This window comes from Oreochromis aureus, linkage group 13 (genome assembly GCF_013358895.1).
Source record: "Oreochromis aureus strain Israel breed Guangdong linkage group 13, ZZ_aureus, whole genome shotgun sequence".
Taxonomy (NCBI): Eukaryota; Metazoa; Chordata; class Actinopteri; order Cichliformes; family Cichlidae; genus Oreochromis; species Oreochromis aureus.
In genome coordinates, this window is record NC_052954.1 from 30673387 (window position 1) to 30687122 (window position 13736).

Consider the following 13736-nt stretch of genomic DNA (forward strand, 5'->3'; position numbering starts at 1 on the left):
TGTATGTATGGTACCAAACAAGCATACCTATGAAACTATTGCCAACAAAAAACAAAGAGCCGTAATGAACCATTCCGACACACCATGTGCTGCTAGCTGATCATCTGCCTCCAATGTTTTTTGGACAAACAGAGCACATTACCGCTCGCTGCCATGTTTGCCTGTGTCAGAACTTTGCAAAATACTCATAATACTGTGCACAGGTGCATGCACACTTAAATGCATAAACTTGCAGAGTCATGTACACACAGTCACGCACTGTGTAATCGGCTTTCCCCTTTCCACCCACTGGAGAAAAAAAAAAATCCCAAGAATCACTTGAGTGTGAAATGCTGAAAACATCCTGCATCCAAATCATATCAAGAGCACGGCAGATTCCCTTTGCTATTTGCCTGTTTTGTTTATTTGGCTCCTGCATGCCGGCAGATTGAGCACTTGTCGTAATGACCATGCATTGTCAGGCCCACGGTTGTCGGCAGGGAGAGACAGGACTGGCTGTATTCACAAAGCTGCCATGACTCGAAAACCACATTAACAACAGTACAACTGCCAAGCTAACACAATGCTCCGAGGCATCTGATGCTTGGTGCATCCATCCTGATGTCTGTAAGCCCTGCTGTGGAGGCAAACTTCACTCACAGAAGATGTTTTGAGAGAGGTGTGACATCCTGATGGATGGTGAGAGGGAGACAGAGGGAGGAGAAGGAAAAGCGACATGATGGTGGGAAGATATGCTTGACTGACCTGAGCTTTATCCCCTGTGCCTCCTGCTGAGGCCAGAAAGATGTTGATAAAACATTTTTTGGATTTTGTGAAGAGGTGCCTATTGATAAGATAATGCATCACCACCTGCCACACATGCTAAGGAATTTCACCTTGATGTTTTCTCCCATAGGGCCAGATTCACTAACTCGTACCATCAGCACAAACTAGCATTAGATATCGTTCTATATTTACAAACAGAGTGCGGTGATTGACCCTCTATCCAACACCCGGGAGTTTTGTGCATTAGGTCCCTTTCTCAAAGCACAAAATATATAATGGAGAATATATTTTCAATTACCGAAGCCGGTGTTCATTAAAACGACTCTCTCTGCCAGGCTACATTTAATTATATTAAATGTAGGCTTACATGCAACATACGTATGACCTATATTTATATGTTACTGATTACAATTAACAAGCTGTGCCTTTCTTGTTAGTAAATTACTTGCAGCTGAATATCATCTCTTAGTTTGAGACCTAAATTGCACAGGTCTTGGCAGTTACATTGAAATGAGCTCTGACTTTATTTAGAAAACTGCAAAAACTTTTGTAAATTACCTGCAAAACTAACCACAACTATCATTACTATTTCTAGCTTGTGCTCACATGCCATTTTACCCATCTAGTAAGCCTGGCACAGCCTCTTTGGTTTCATCTGTCCTATTGTTTATTTTTACCATCAATAATAGTTTAATATCAACATTACTGAAAATCATCCCTGAGAGAGTTGCATCAGGAAGTACTTCTGGGATAGAAATTTGCAGAATAATATGCAGATTCATCTGCTATGGCCAGAAACAAGGTTTATTAACATTATTAGACAAAAGGAATAAATCACAGTCCTCCTTCTACCTTTTCCCTTTGGGGGTCACCACATCATCTATTTCCATCTCATCGTATCTGTAGCATCCTTCTCTGTTACACCAAGCCTCTGCACATCCTCCTTCACTACATCCAATCAACATCCTTTGTCCAATATATCTATTATCCCTCCTCTGCAAACCAACCCTCATGCCCAAACTATTTCCAAAACACTTGACTTGAGCCATCTCTCTGATGTACCCATTTCTGTTCATTCTGGTCACTTCGACATCTTTGGCTCTGCTACCTTCAGGTTGGCCTTCTGTCTTTTTGTCAGCGCGACTGTGAATAAATGACAGTCCAAATGAGGATAAAATATCACTTCTCTGATCAAACTCAATAGATACAAACAGGGACTTGCTTTTATAATGACTATAAAAATGACTACAAAAATAGAAGGTACCAATTTAGATCCTTGCAGAACTCCACTTCATAAGAATTGAAAATAATTAGTGGATGTAGAAAAGATTTAATTATGTGATGTCTAAGTTATCATTGGTGACAGGCCCAACTCTCCTTTACCGGCTATAATGACATTTTTAAAAATTTCTTTTCTATCAGTCTTGTCTTGGCAGGATGTGTTCTTAGAAATGAAGATATTCTGCATTTAAAAAAAGAAAGAATTTTAGCCCTCTCTCTTTTAGGGAGGTCTGAAAAAAAGGTTATTTTCAATTTTGGTAACAATTAGCTGTTTCTAGCTGCTTGTAGATAAGGAAAGACACTATGCCACTTTACTATCTAGACAGGTAATCTAGAAATGGGACGTCACAATTGGACAACCATGTCAGCTGCAACATGTATCCACCCTTTCTTGGTGTGAAGTGATATTCTGTGATAAATGCATCAGTGTTTTGTACTCTTTGTCTACATCCCCTTAATTATTTCTGTATAAGGGCAAACATGATCTCAATATAAAGTCTATAACAAATAACACAGGCACATATACAAATCTACTCTCAAAAGGTGGTCGTAGTTTTGCCTTGATCAAGCCGTATTTATCTGACCACTGTCACATCACCCTCTCAGTACAATTTGAGCCCATCTAAAACAGCATAATACTGCCCATCTTTCACTGATGACTCTATTTTGTCTCTGGGATTCCAGGTATCGCCATAGCCAGTGCTCTGGTGGACACGTCACAGCAGCGAGTGATGGACTTGAAAGAGAGAGCCCTGGGTCTGAAGCACCGCAAACACATTGTGCACCATCAAGGGACCTGCGTTTGAACTATGTGCCCTCAACGAGGTACAACCACATCCAATACGTCCAAAGGGGAATTTCACTGGACACACTATTTTTGACTTTAGACACAATGGAGAATTGTGAACACAAAGGCAAAGCCTGCAAAAAAAATAGGGTTGGATGATCCTTGATCGTAAAGTGGTTTGGAAAGAGGACGGATATGGATTGGAGCATACAGATGGGGCGAAACTACTCTCTTCACAGGCACCCAAAAGTGGTAAATGGTACTTGTAGTCCCTTTCTTCCTTGGACCAGATACAAGGTTTTTGTCATTGTCCCCTGTCTGTATATTTTCGGAGAAGTACTTGCAAATTGAGAATGAGAATGTGTCTCTCCACCACAGCTTTGTTCAGAAATTTGCCACGAGGAGCTGGCAGACCTTTTCCATTTTCATGCCATGTGGTTTTGTCTCTCCCGGGTTCTACAGTCTGCCATATTGACAGAGAAAATAAAATAGAACTGTCGTTTTTCACCAAACAAAACTAAATGGCTTTGACCTCCAGAGAAAAGATATTGATAGCTGATATAAAGTCCTCCTGATTTACAAACCCAATGAGACTCAGGAGCAAAACTAGTAAAGAAGAACACCGATTTAACTAGATAATTGCAAAACTCTCTAGTTGGTGGGGGTTTATTACAATGATTAACTAGAGGAAAAAGTTTCATTTGCTAATTTTGAAGTTGTGAATTCAAAGAACTGCATTTTTGCTATGAAGCTCATTGGATGCAAGTAAAAAAATGTGTTTTATGAAATATGTGTGGTTTGTTTTTCCCTACACTGACAGTTGAAGTTATAGGTTTTAATATCTGCTCAGGTCCTCTGTGATGAAAAAGGTCCATTATCTGTAGCTCTGGGCCTTATATACACACATTTGTATATGCACTATAAGTGAAATGCTTTACCCGTACATTAAAACCCTCTGTGGAATTTTATTATGCAACTGATCTTCCAAACATGATGTTTATTCTGGGCTGTGATGTAACCTCAAGGTCGGTATCACACACAAACTACTGATGGTATTCATATGCCTTTTTTTATTTTTTCATTACTGTGAAGCTACATCTTTCCTCATGATATTTCAAGTCTGTTTATCTGTAACACCAACTTTAATATAACATATCTCAGTATATATTATTTATTATGAATGCAAAATGCGGTTAAACATTTTTTAATTAACTCACAAAGTTTTGTTTTTGTTTTTTTTTTAAACAGAAACTGTAGATAATTAATTTTATAAAGCAAGTCTGTGCAGTAATCACGTTTCTTTGCTTGTGCCCTCAGTGTCTTTATTCATTTCTAACTCTTTATTTTGTACATCACAGAACGTTTCATGTGATGTTAAGATGCTTTCCCTTTATCGCTTGTATCAAACCTCCATTTAATGTTGTAAAGTCACCTTTATCAGCTGCACTGCATACAAAGTGACATGATGTCTTGATGCACATGTATTACCTACTGTTTTCTTTCAGGCATTTTGACGTAATTTTGCACCAATTTGTTGCTGAGATTTGGATTTACAAAGGGCAGCTCACCACCGTGTATTTGTCCATATGAGCATTAAATCTGTACATTTACAATTTAAAAAAATTAAATGCTTCTTTGTGTTGGTATTCAGTCTGAAACTGTGTGTACTGTTACCTCTGGTGTTGGGAAACCACATTCATTGGTGTTCTCAGGATGTCAGTCGGGTCGAATGACAAGATCAGCCAGAACTACAGACAGTGTCATCCAACACTGTTTCTAGAGTTACATAACGACTCTCACAGCATCCTGTAAAGTTAACGTTACTTTAAACATAATGTCTCGCAGAAAGATGGTGTTGAATTTCCACGATTTCCACGTGCTATCAACATCCTAGGTATCTAAAGCGCCCCTGCTCTATTAATATGTACCAAATCTAATTATTAAAGGCTTCATTAAATGGATTCCACAGGTGTACCTAATATAGTGGCCACTGTATTGTTTCCTGTTCACTTTCTGTCTGTTTTATAATGTCCCTGGTTATAACCATCACTGCCTCCTATTTGTCATAATGTGTGTGCAAAGGGGGGACATCAACAACACTTCCATTACATTTCTCACCATAGAAGCCAAATGTCCTCTTTAATATACAAATTAGACAATGACTGCATTCCATCCATGCGTACCTCCTTGCCATTTGGTTCTATGTATTGAGCATCACAGTTAAATGTTGTTTAATAAAACTTGGATATGGCTAAACATTTGTACAAATACTATCATTTTAAAATGAATCCATGTCTCCTTCTGCTGCACTTATAAATGGCTGCTGTATGCTTTTAAAATCGACTGGATTATATCCCTTTGTCATAAAGCGGTGGGGGCTGCTTGTCGAGGTGATCCCAGAATCTTCTGAATTAGACACTTTTATGCAAATGTGGGGCTCTAAACAGAAGAAAACGCCAAAATACATCCTTTCTAAGGAAAAGCAGTGGGGGATGTAGTGGCCACACTGCTCTAATGCCTGGATGCATTTCAAGATCATTCACAGTCAGGGATACAGAGGTAAAGACGTCCGGGTAAACAATGTTTTCATGTCAGTAATCATTTGTATATTCCTTCTTTTACCTTAAAATAACCTTAAGAACTACCAGTTTATTCCACTGGCCATTTCTTTCATGTTTTTTAATATCATATTTATGTCTAATCAAACAATTACATTAGGGTGTACATCCTAATTGGACCTTAATTGCAGAAAACTATGAACAAAGGCATAATTGTTATATTAATAGAAGCAATTTAACATGCTGTTTGACTGTTTCCTTTGACTCTTTTCTTTGAAAATCTCATCTGGAACTTGAAAGCCCTCTGAACATTACATTGGGTCAACGCTGCTGCTGTCACCACCATTAGTGACCAAGAGGAGATAAGTGCTCCTTTTTATGCTCTTAGCTCACTGTATTTTCTTCCCTCAAGATAAAAGGCTACAGTATTTAACATTAAGTGGACTGCTGGCATCTCCACTCCGCTCAATACCCGCACGTCAGGGGCGGCAGGAAGTGGTTCACTTTCCCTTTTTTCTTGATCTGAGATGTTTTTGAACCGGTTCTGAGTATGAAGAGGGCCTGTGTTTTTAGAGTAAAGTCAATGTAAGAAGCTCAATAACTGACTGACACCCCCCCACCACGACCACACGCAGCACCAAACAGAATGCAAACATGCAAAGCATCTCAAGAAAGACGGGACACCTGTCTAAGCAATAGCTTTCTGCTACTCTTAAGCTCAAACTGCTTTACAACTTAAACATGCAATTTACCTGTCAGACACCCAGGAGGATAAGATAGGTAGGAAAACAGACAACAAGAAAATGCATATAATGTATTCTTGCATATATGCATGCACAGTGACTTAATTACCAGTGAATAATGATTATATGCCATCTGATTATATGCAACACATGTATTCTCAGGTTATATTTCACACCTAACAGAAGACAAATGAAACTAAAAGCTGATCCATACTTTGACATTTGTCTACACAATACTATTGGTACTTCACATATGATTTGACATTGAACACATTATAAAAAATGCTACAACTATCATGTCAATTATTATTAAGATAGCACTCTGTCACTCACTGATAATATCAAAGGATTGCATTCAGCATGCCAGTAACAGAAGGTTTTCAGTAACAGAGCCTTTTTAGTGTCATTTAGGGTGTCATTGGATAGCCCAAAATGATGATTAAAAGGGTTAAGGATGCATTTCCCAGCACAATTTATTGATAACAGCCTCCTTTTTGAAGCCAACTACAACTGCTAGCCAGCCTCACAGCTACTTAATAAATGACTGTTTGCCACTGTCCTTGAAAACTAAGGTTACCCAATTATATCTTGATGCATCCTCAATCATCCAGGTAAGCAAATCCCTAAAGGTTGATTCTGATCATCTGGACGTAAAGTTTTCAGTGGGAGAAACGTATCGTCACTCATCCAAGTGACTTCTTCAGTCTCAGCTGACTGCAGGTTTCCCCAATCTTATAAACAGTACATTTCCATAATGACTGAAACCAGCCCACTGAATGAATGTGCTGTGAGGTCAGTTCCTTGATCATTAATATGCAAACTTTCATGACCATTGATCAACAACCACTGATCAAAGACCATTGATTAATGGCCATGAGTACCATTCACAGCGAGTTGGGGAATGGCTGCAATCACAGCAATGTAAGATGGTGGTAGCCTTAGGCCCCTCCTCGATTCAGAGATGGTCTTTCCCCTGGCATGTTTCTGTGGTTTCTTGGTTTCTGTGTGCTTCAAATCCAAAAACACTGTGTCCCAGCTATAGCAGCTGGATAGCGTAGTGGTAAGACTACATGTGTTTGGAGTGGGGTTCGCAAGTTCGATTCCTGCCATGGGCATCTGTATTCAGTAAGGCTCATGGCTAAAGATTGATGAGGTACAATAGACATGCTACGGCAAGGGGGAGCCAGGACGACAGGTGAGGGGGAGATATGATCATCCACCAGTGGATGAGGTTAGCCAACTTTGGGGCCTTGGAAGTGGTAGTTATATTGAGTCCTATTTATTACCACAATACCTCCAAAACATGTGCTCTTGATGCTCAATCTTAAATATGATAACTTATCATCAAAAAGCCTGCTACTACGTATATCCCCTTTGTTAACTTTTCAGTTTTATGTCAAAGATGATTTTCAGCTCGGTGGAGAAAGTTTATAATTTAGAAAGCTCAAGGTCTAAATTTAAGACGTAAGTAGAACATTTAGTCTGAAATGAGTCTTCTATTAAATTAGCAAAAATCAATCTCACATCACCTCTGCCAAGTATGCATTTTGTCACACACACACAGTCTCTGTTAGGAGCCTAGTGCACACAGTGCAACGCTCTAATACAATGTCCTCGTGTCCTTTTCAGAACATGTTAAGTAATAAAACTGATTACTTCTTAAGGTCAGAACTCTGGTTTTTCTCTTTTCTCCTTCAGCTTTCCCATCTCTCACTTCTGTCTCAATGCACCATCTCTGCTGCCCTCTTCCTGCCTCCTTTGTCACATCCACTTGGCGTCACCTCTTTCTTGTTGAGGACTCAGGGTCAGCTGAGCCAGATCCTTGTGATTGATGCCCCGTCCCAACCTCAATCTTTATGCCATTATGGGCCAATTGCAGCGGGTAATTCGGGCCACAGTCTGAGGACGAGTAACAGAGTCAGGCAGATGAGGGTAGAGGGTGGGTGGGGAGTGACAAAGGATTACAAAGCACACTGCTGTCCTCTGTCCACCTCCCTCCACACACACACATAGGCGCGTGCGCGCGCACACACACACACACACACACAACCAAACCAGTGACCAGCCAGTAAGTCAGCCAGCCTCAGTGACGCTGTGAAGAATGTTGGCCCTGTCAGCGTCGTCCTTTACTCAATACCACCACGCGCTGCTCTGTCATAAGTGGCCTTCTGCACCAACAAAGAGTATTTTTTCCCCTCAGCACACAAAGTGCAATGATGTGGATGAAAGAGGAGTGAAGCTATTGATGCACTTTATCAGCTTAATTTTGTGAGCAATAACCACAAAGACATTAAGCAGGAGGGTCAGCTGACAGGTCGAGGTGACCAGTTTCCTGCTTTGTCAGAGTTTTTTAACTTCAGAAAGAAAACATTTTGTGTCATCGTGTAATCTGTGTTCCCTCTTGTTCTATCAGTTTGTCACCCAGACTGATTTTATGTAACCATCTAAAGTTATTCAAACTTTTCTCTAAATAAAAAAGCTAAATTAAAAAAAAGTTCAGCAAAACCTTGATTTCATCCTTTATGTTTAGATCAAACAGGTTTCTTCAATATGCTTATAAAATAATCTCTGTTTTGCATCTGTCTACAGCTTTTACATTTTTATTTAGCACGTTTAAGGCATTTGAGAAATGTGAACTGTTGTGCCGTAGTACCATATGACAATCCTATATACCACCTGTCTTCTCAAATTTGCTCTGTTTATACTTAAATCTGGCTGACAGAAGAACACGGCTCAGCATTATGGTCTGTGTAGGTTCTCAGTCATCCAGGTCGTGCTAGTCTACGAGCTTGGAAAAAAAGTGACTGGACTTTCTCATCCAAGGCTTGGCATGGAGCACACTTAAGGGTTTGTGGTACAAAAGGGTAACCGTGGATCATGGAAAGAGGAGGCTATTAAGCAGTAGAGAGTAAGACACCCGATATCACGGCAAAGCATGTCATAGGCCGTCTCTTAAGCGTGAAATGGACATGTATGCTTCAGTTCCAGATTTTATTTCAGTAAAACAAAACTTCAAATCTTATTCAACCCAACATGAACATAGTCATAGGAAACCATGAACAGACTAAGGAGCTTGGGAAAAAAACGACTGGACTTCTACGTTTCTTGAAGAACAGAGCTCTGGTTCTTTAGACTACCATGCCCTGGATGACTGAGAACCTGCACATTTAAAGACACATTTAAAGAGACATTACTAACACATTTACATGTAAATACACATCAGCCACCTAGCTTAATTATTTCTGGCTTAAAAGGAGCCTGGAATTTATACCTTCCTTGGTGACTAGCAGCTTTTTGGCTTTAAATATATTATCTCCCTATGCTGGTACTGCAACTTAAGCATGCGTGTCCATTTCACTCTTAGGAGAGACAAAGTGTGACATGTACACAGTGAGCCAGCGTGTCTACTGAATAGTGAGGAGTCTAATGAGGTTTAATTAAAATGCGTCACCATAAAGTTTTGAGATCAAGAATTCTGACACTGTATTGTTGCAGAGGTGTTAGAATTGTTCTAGTTTTCTTGGTTTTAGTTTCAGTTCCAAAGGATTTGCTTGTTTCCACTTTAGATTTTAATGTTTAGCATTTATTAATTTCTCTTTTAGCTTTTATGTTAATACTATAGTTCTGCATATGTTAGATGCAAGGTGTAGAAAGAATTTGTATTACACACTTGTATGAAGGCCTGTTAATTCACTGTCATGGCATCCCGTTGCCAACACATCCACTGATGCCCCCTCAGACTGGTTGTGTTTACTAACACGGCCAAACAGACAAAGACCAAAACAAGGACAGTTTATATACACTTTTAAGTATTTTTGGAAACCAGAGGGTATTTCTTTCTTTTTATCATTACTCTAGTGTCAACAAAAATTGTACTAAAAAGCCTTTCAAGCTGCTGTGCATCTGCAAGCCACTTTGCAACCCTTCTTGCAATTTCTGACTTTTACACTGACATATCCATTTTAACCAATGCCTGTTCTGGGCTGATCTTGTTGCTGCCCCGCCCATCTTTACATCTATGCATGTAGAATGGCAGTAGGTGCCAGAACAGAACTATTCTCCAAAATATTAATTAATATAAGACAATAATACAAATTACAGTGTTCTCAAACCCCAAGTCCCAGAGGCCAGTCTGTGACCCCCTGGCAACCTCAAATCCTTGTGATCTCTAGCAACTCCTAAAGCAATGAAGCAGAATCCACATTTTTTTAACCAGCAACTCGGTTGCCAGGTGGGTGACCACTGGTCTGTATAACTTGTGACTGGGGCATGGCAAATGGTTCTTATATAACGCTTTTCTACTTTTCGGAGCACTCAAAACGATTTACACAACTTGTGCATTCACCCATTCACACAAGCACATTTTTCTTAGTGCTTTCTAACTAACATTCACACACATTCACACTCCGATGGATGCATCGGAGAGCAATTTGGGCTTAGTATGTTGCCCAAGGATATTTGGCCAACCAACCACCAACCTTCCGATCAGCAGATGACCTGCTCTACCGCCTGAGCTACAGCCACCCCAAGAGAAGACTTATTTGTTTAGTTATTTATTTACTTACTTATATATTAATAAATATTCAGGGGAATAATTCATAATTCTGGGACCAGCCTACCTCGTATAACACCTGATTTAACAGATGAGTTTATCAGTACTTTGTTGATACACAGGTTTTCTGGTTTGGAAACTTTTTGATCTCCTAAAATGTTTATTCACATCTCACTAACACACATTATTGGTTGTTCTGTTTTACAAGAGAATTAAAAGATGAAGAGAAAATTCAGACATTAAAGTTACAAACAAAATGACCAATTATACCAGGATTATAAAGAACCACAGATGATTACGACAAACACATCTATTATTATTCATAACCTATTTGTCACAGGGACATGAATTGGCCACACAGGAGTTTACTGCACTGCAGTGCAATTCCCTCATGATGCATTAATAGCTGCTAATTCATGCTGGTGTCAGGAGACCCGGTGTGTTTATGTGAAGTTTTATTATCCTCTTATAAACTGTCCATTAATGAATAGAGCTTTTGTATCGATGAACTATAAAAATATATAATATCGGGAGCCTTGCTATGAGTGTGAGCGAATGAGGCTGCAGGATGATTGTCAATTCTAACAATGAGTCTGGTTCAGGTTTATTCTGGTTATTATTCATATGCATCACCTATCTTAAAAGTTATTGATGCTAAAGTGAAAGTGTTTATTGTACCACAAATCTCCATAACATGTATGCCTAGAGAAAGGAAGGGCAATGCAAGAGTGTGTAGAAACCTTACCTGTGTTGAACTCTGGAAAGGTCGAGTCAAAGAAGATTAAAATGTTATCTGGACCTATTAAGAGATCATAAAGTAGCAGAATATGTATACACTGTCAAATATATTTATAAAGAAAAAAGCAAAGACATGTCATTACAATATCCAGGTGGATGAGTTGGAAAAAAACAACCCAATCAGTTTTTATGAATGCAGAAACCACAACCATCTGTAAGCACGCTTTAATGCTGTCAATTTGGTCATTTTCAACATGGGGTTGAGAGGGGATTGACTCCAATTTGGTGGCTATATGAACTTTTAGTATCTCCATGTTGGCTTCATGCTTCATCTGTGGGGGGGCTGTCCCTTGATCATAACAAATGACAAATTCTGTGGCCACAAATCACAAATCAGTCCAAAAACTAGTAACTGTTTGAGAGATGAGGCTGAGATGGAGATCTACTTTGTCTCAAAATTAAGACATTTTTAAGAAGACCAAATCTAAACTGCAGTTTCAGATTTCATGGAACTTAATGACCTCTAAAAATGAAAAATGTCTGAGGAGGGTCAGATAGGACACCTCCTGTTGCTTAACATATACAAAGATATTACAACCTGAGGGACAGAAATATTATTTAATGAGAAGCATTTTCTTTTCATCTCAGCCAGTATGACCAAGCAAATCTCATAAGACTTTCAAACGTTAAAGAAACACACAAAAACAGGTGCAGAAAGCTTCTATACTATGAGAACTTCCAGATGGCACCTAGCTAGGTAACCATGAAGATTTTGGAGCCAACATTCATAAATTAGATTGTACCCATGGCCACACTCTAAAGTCAGTAACTGTCATGTATTCTTTGTTTCTCCATTCAAAACAACACACTTTAGTTTGCAGTAAGGTTATTGATTTGTTTAGATACATTTATTCTATTTGTAAGCGCACACATTTAGTTTACTTATACATTTATACCAATTCATCTCTTTTTTGCTTTGTGATTGTGACTAATCGTTGTTTCTCTTACCTGCCGTGATCCCTGGGAGTTGCCAGACAAAAGATGGCAGCCAGGGTTTAAAGCACTTAAATACATAGAGGGGATGATTGGACCACACCACCACTGCCTGCTGAAGGGGGAGAATGTGTATTTTCTTTGATTAAAAAATGCTTTTGTATTTAATTCAATCTTTGTCTTTAGGGTTTAGTGGTTTTGATTTTCTTCTTTGGTGTTTAATTTATTGACAAACTGGACTGTATTGCATTGTGTTTGTTGTTTACGACTGTGTTTTGTTTAGTTACCCCCGTTGCGTCATAGTGGTCTGACCTGCCCTGTGTGTCATTTCCTGTTTAGGTCAGTTATGTTTGGTTTGTTAAGTTCACAGTTCTTTGCCTGAGTTTAGTTTTGTTTCTTTGACCTCTTTTATGAGCTCAGCATTTATTGTTTTGTAAATATAACTTTTTGGGTTAAATAAATAAAAACCCTCGTTTTCTAATAAGTCCTCTGACTCCTGCTGCTTTTTTAACTCTGTCCATCACAAGCCTGCAGTGGCCCATAGTCCACAATGCAACAATTGCAACAAGAACGTGAACAATCACCTGGAAACAAGCCATGAAATGACCACAACTACCATAATTATCAAGTCAAGTAAATTCTAAACACTCATTAAAAAACAAAAAGAAAAGTAAAGAATTTGCCAATGCAGTAAATCAAGCATGATGTCAGTTCGGTCAGGCTAGGACGTCAAGTCTAGAGGCAGATTTGCTCTGCCTACAGTTGCTGCAGATCTGCAAACTAATTTGCAACACATCTCTACACCAGCGATCTTGCTGTGCAGTTTGTGACTTTAATGTCATACCTGTTGTCACTGATGCCTCCTCTATTCTTTGCTGGGTTTTGCTAAAACTCCCAAAACCTTACTAAATATATACAGTATCACCTTAGATGGAAGTATTAACCTTCTTTTGAATATAGTGGCCCTATGTTTCACTTGTATTCTCTTAAATACAAATCAGCATGATTCAAGATTTCGCTAAAAATCTCTTGTGGAAATGACACCCTTGTATCTGCGCTAGGACCAAATTTCAGTTCACTAAAATACGCTGCCATTAATTTGATTTTAGGGACCCCTGGAATAAAGATTATTTGCATTTGAAACAGGTCCACATTATCTTCCTGCAAGAAAATACAACTTTGAGAGTCAATTATTAACTAAAATGAGGTGAAGCTCATTCTTGTCGATTTCATGAATGATGAAATTTGCATCTATAGCCAGCTACTGTTCTTATTCTAAAGTCATTCCATGTCACTGCACAGAAGCCAGGTGATGCCTA

The 13736-nt window shown here is 39.0% G+C and overlaps 1 protein-coding gene across 2 annotated transcripts in view; it reads left to right on the forward strand.

Annotated features, from left to right (window-relative positions):
- atrnl1a (attractin-like 1a) overlaps positions 1 to 4479 on the forward strand; it is a 342376-nt gene extending 337897 nt beyond the window's left edge. For both annotated transcript variants that reach the window (XM_039621670.1, XM_039621671.1), the window contains one exon: positions 2731 to 4479. In XM_039621670.1, the coding sequence (XP_039477604.1) occupies positions 2731 to 2852 (122 nt within the window). In that variant the 3' untranslated portion in view covers positions 2853 to 4479. The remainder of the gene's footprint in view (positions 1 to 2730) is intronic.
- Positions 4480 to 13736: the final 9257 nt, after the last annotated feature.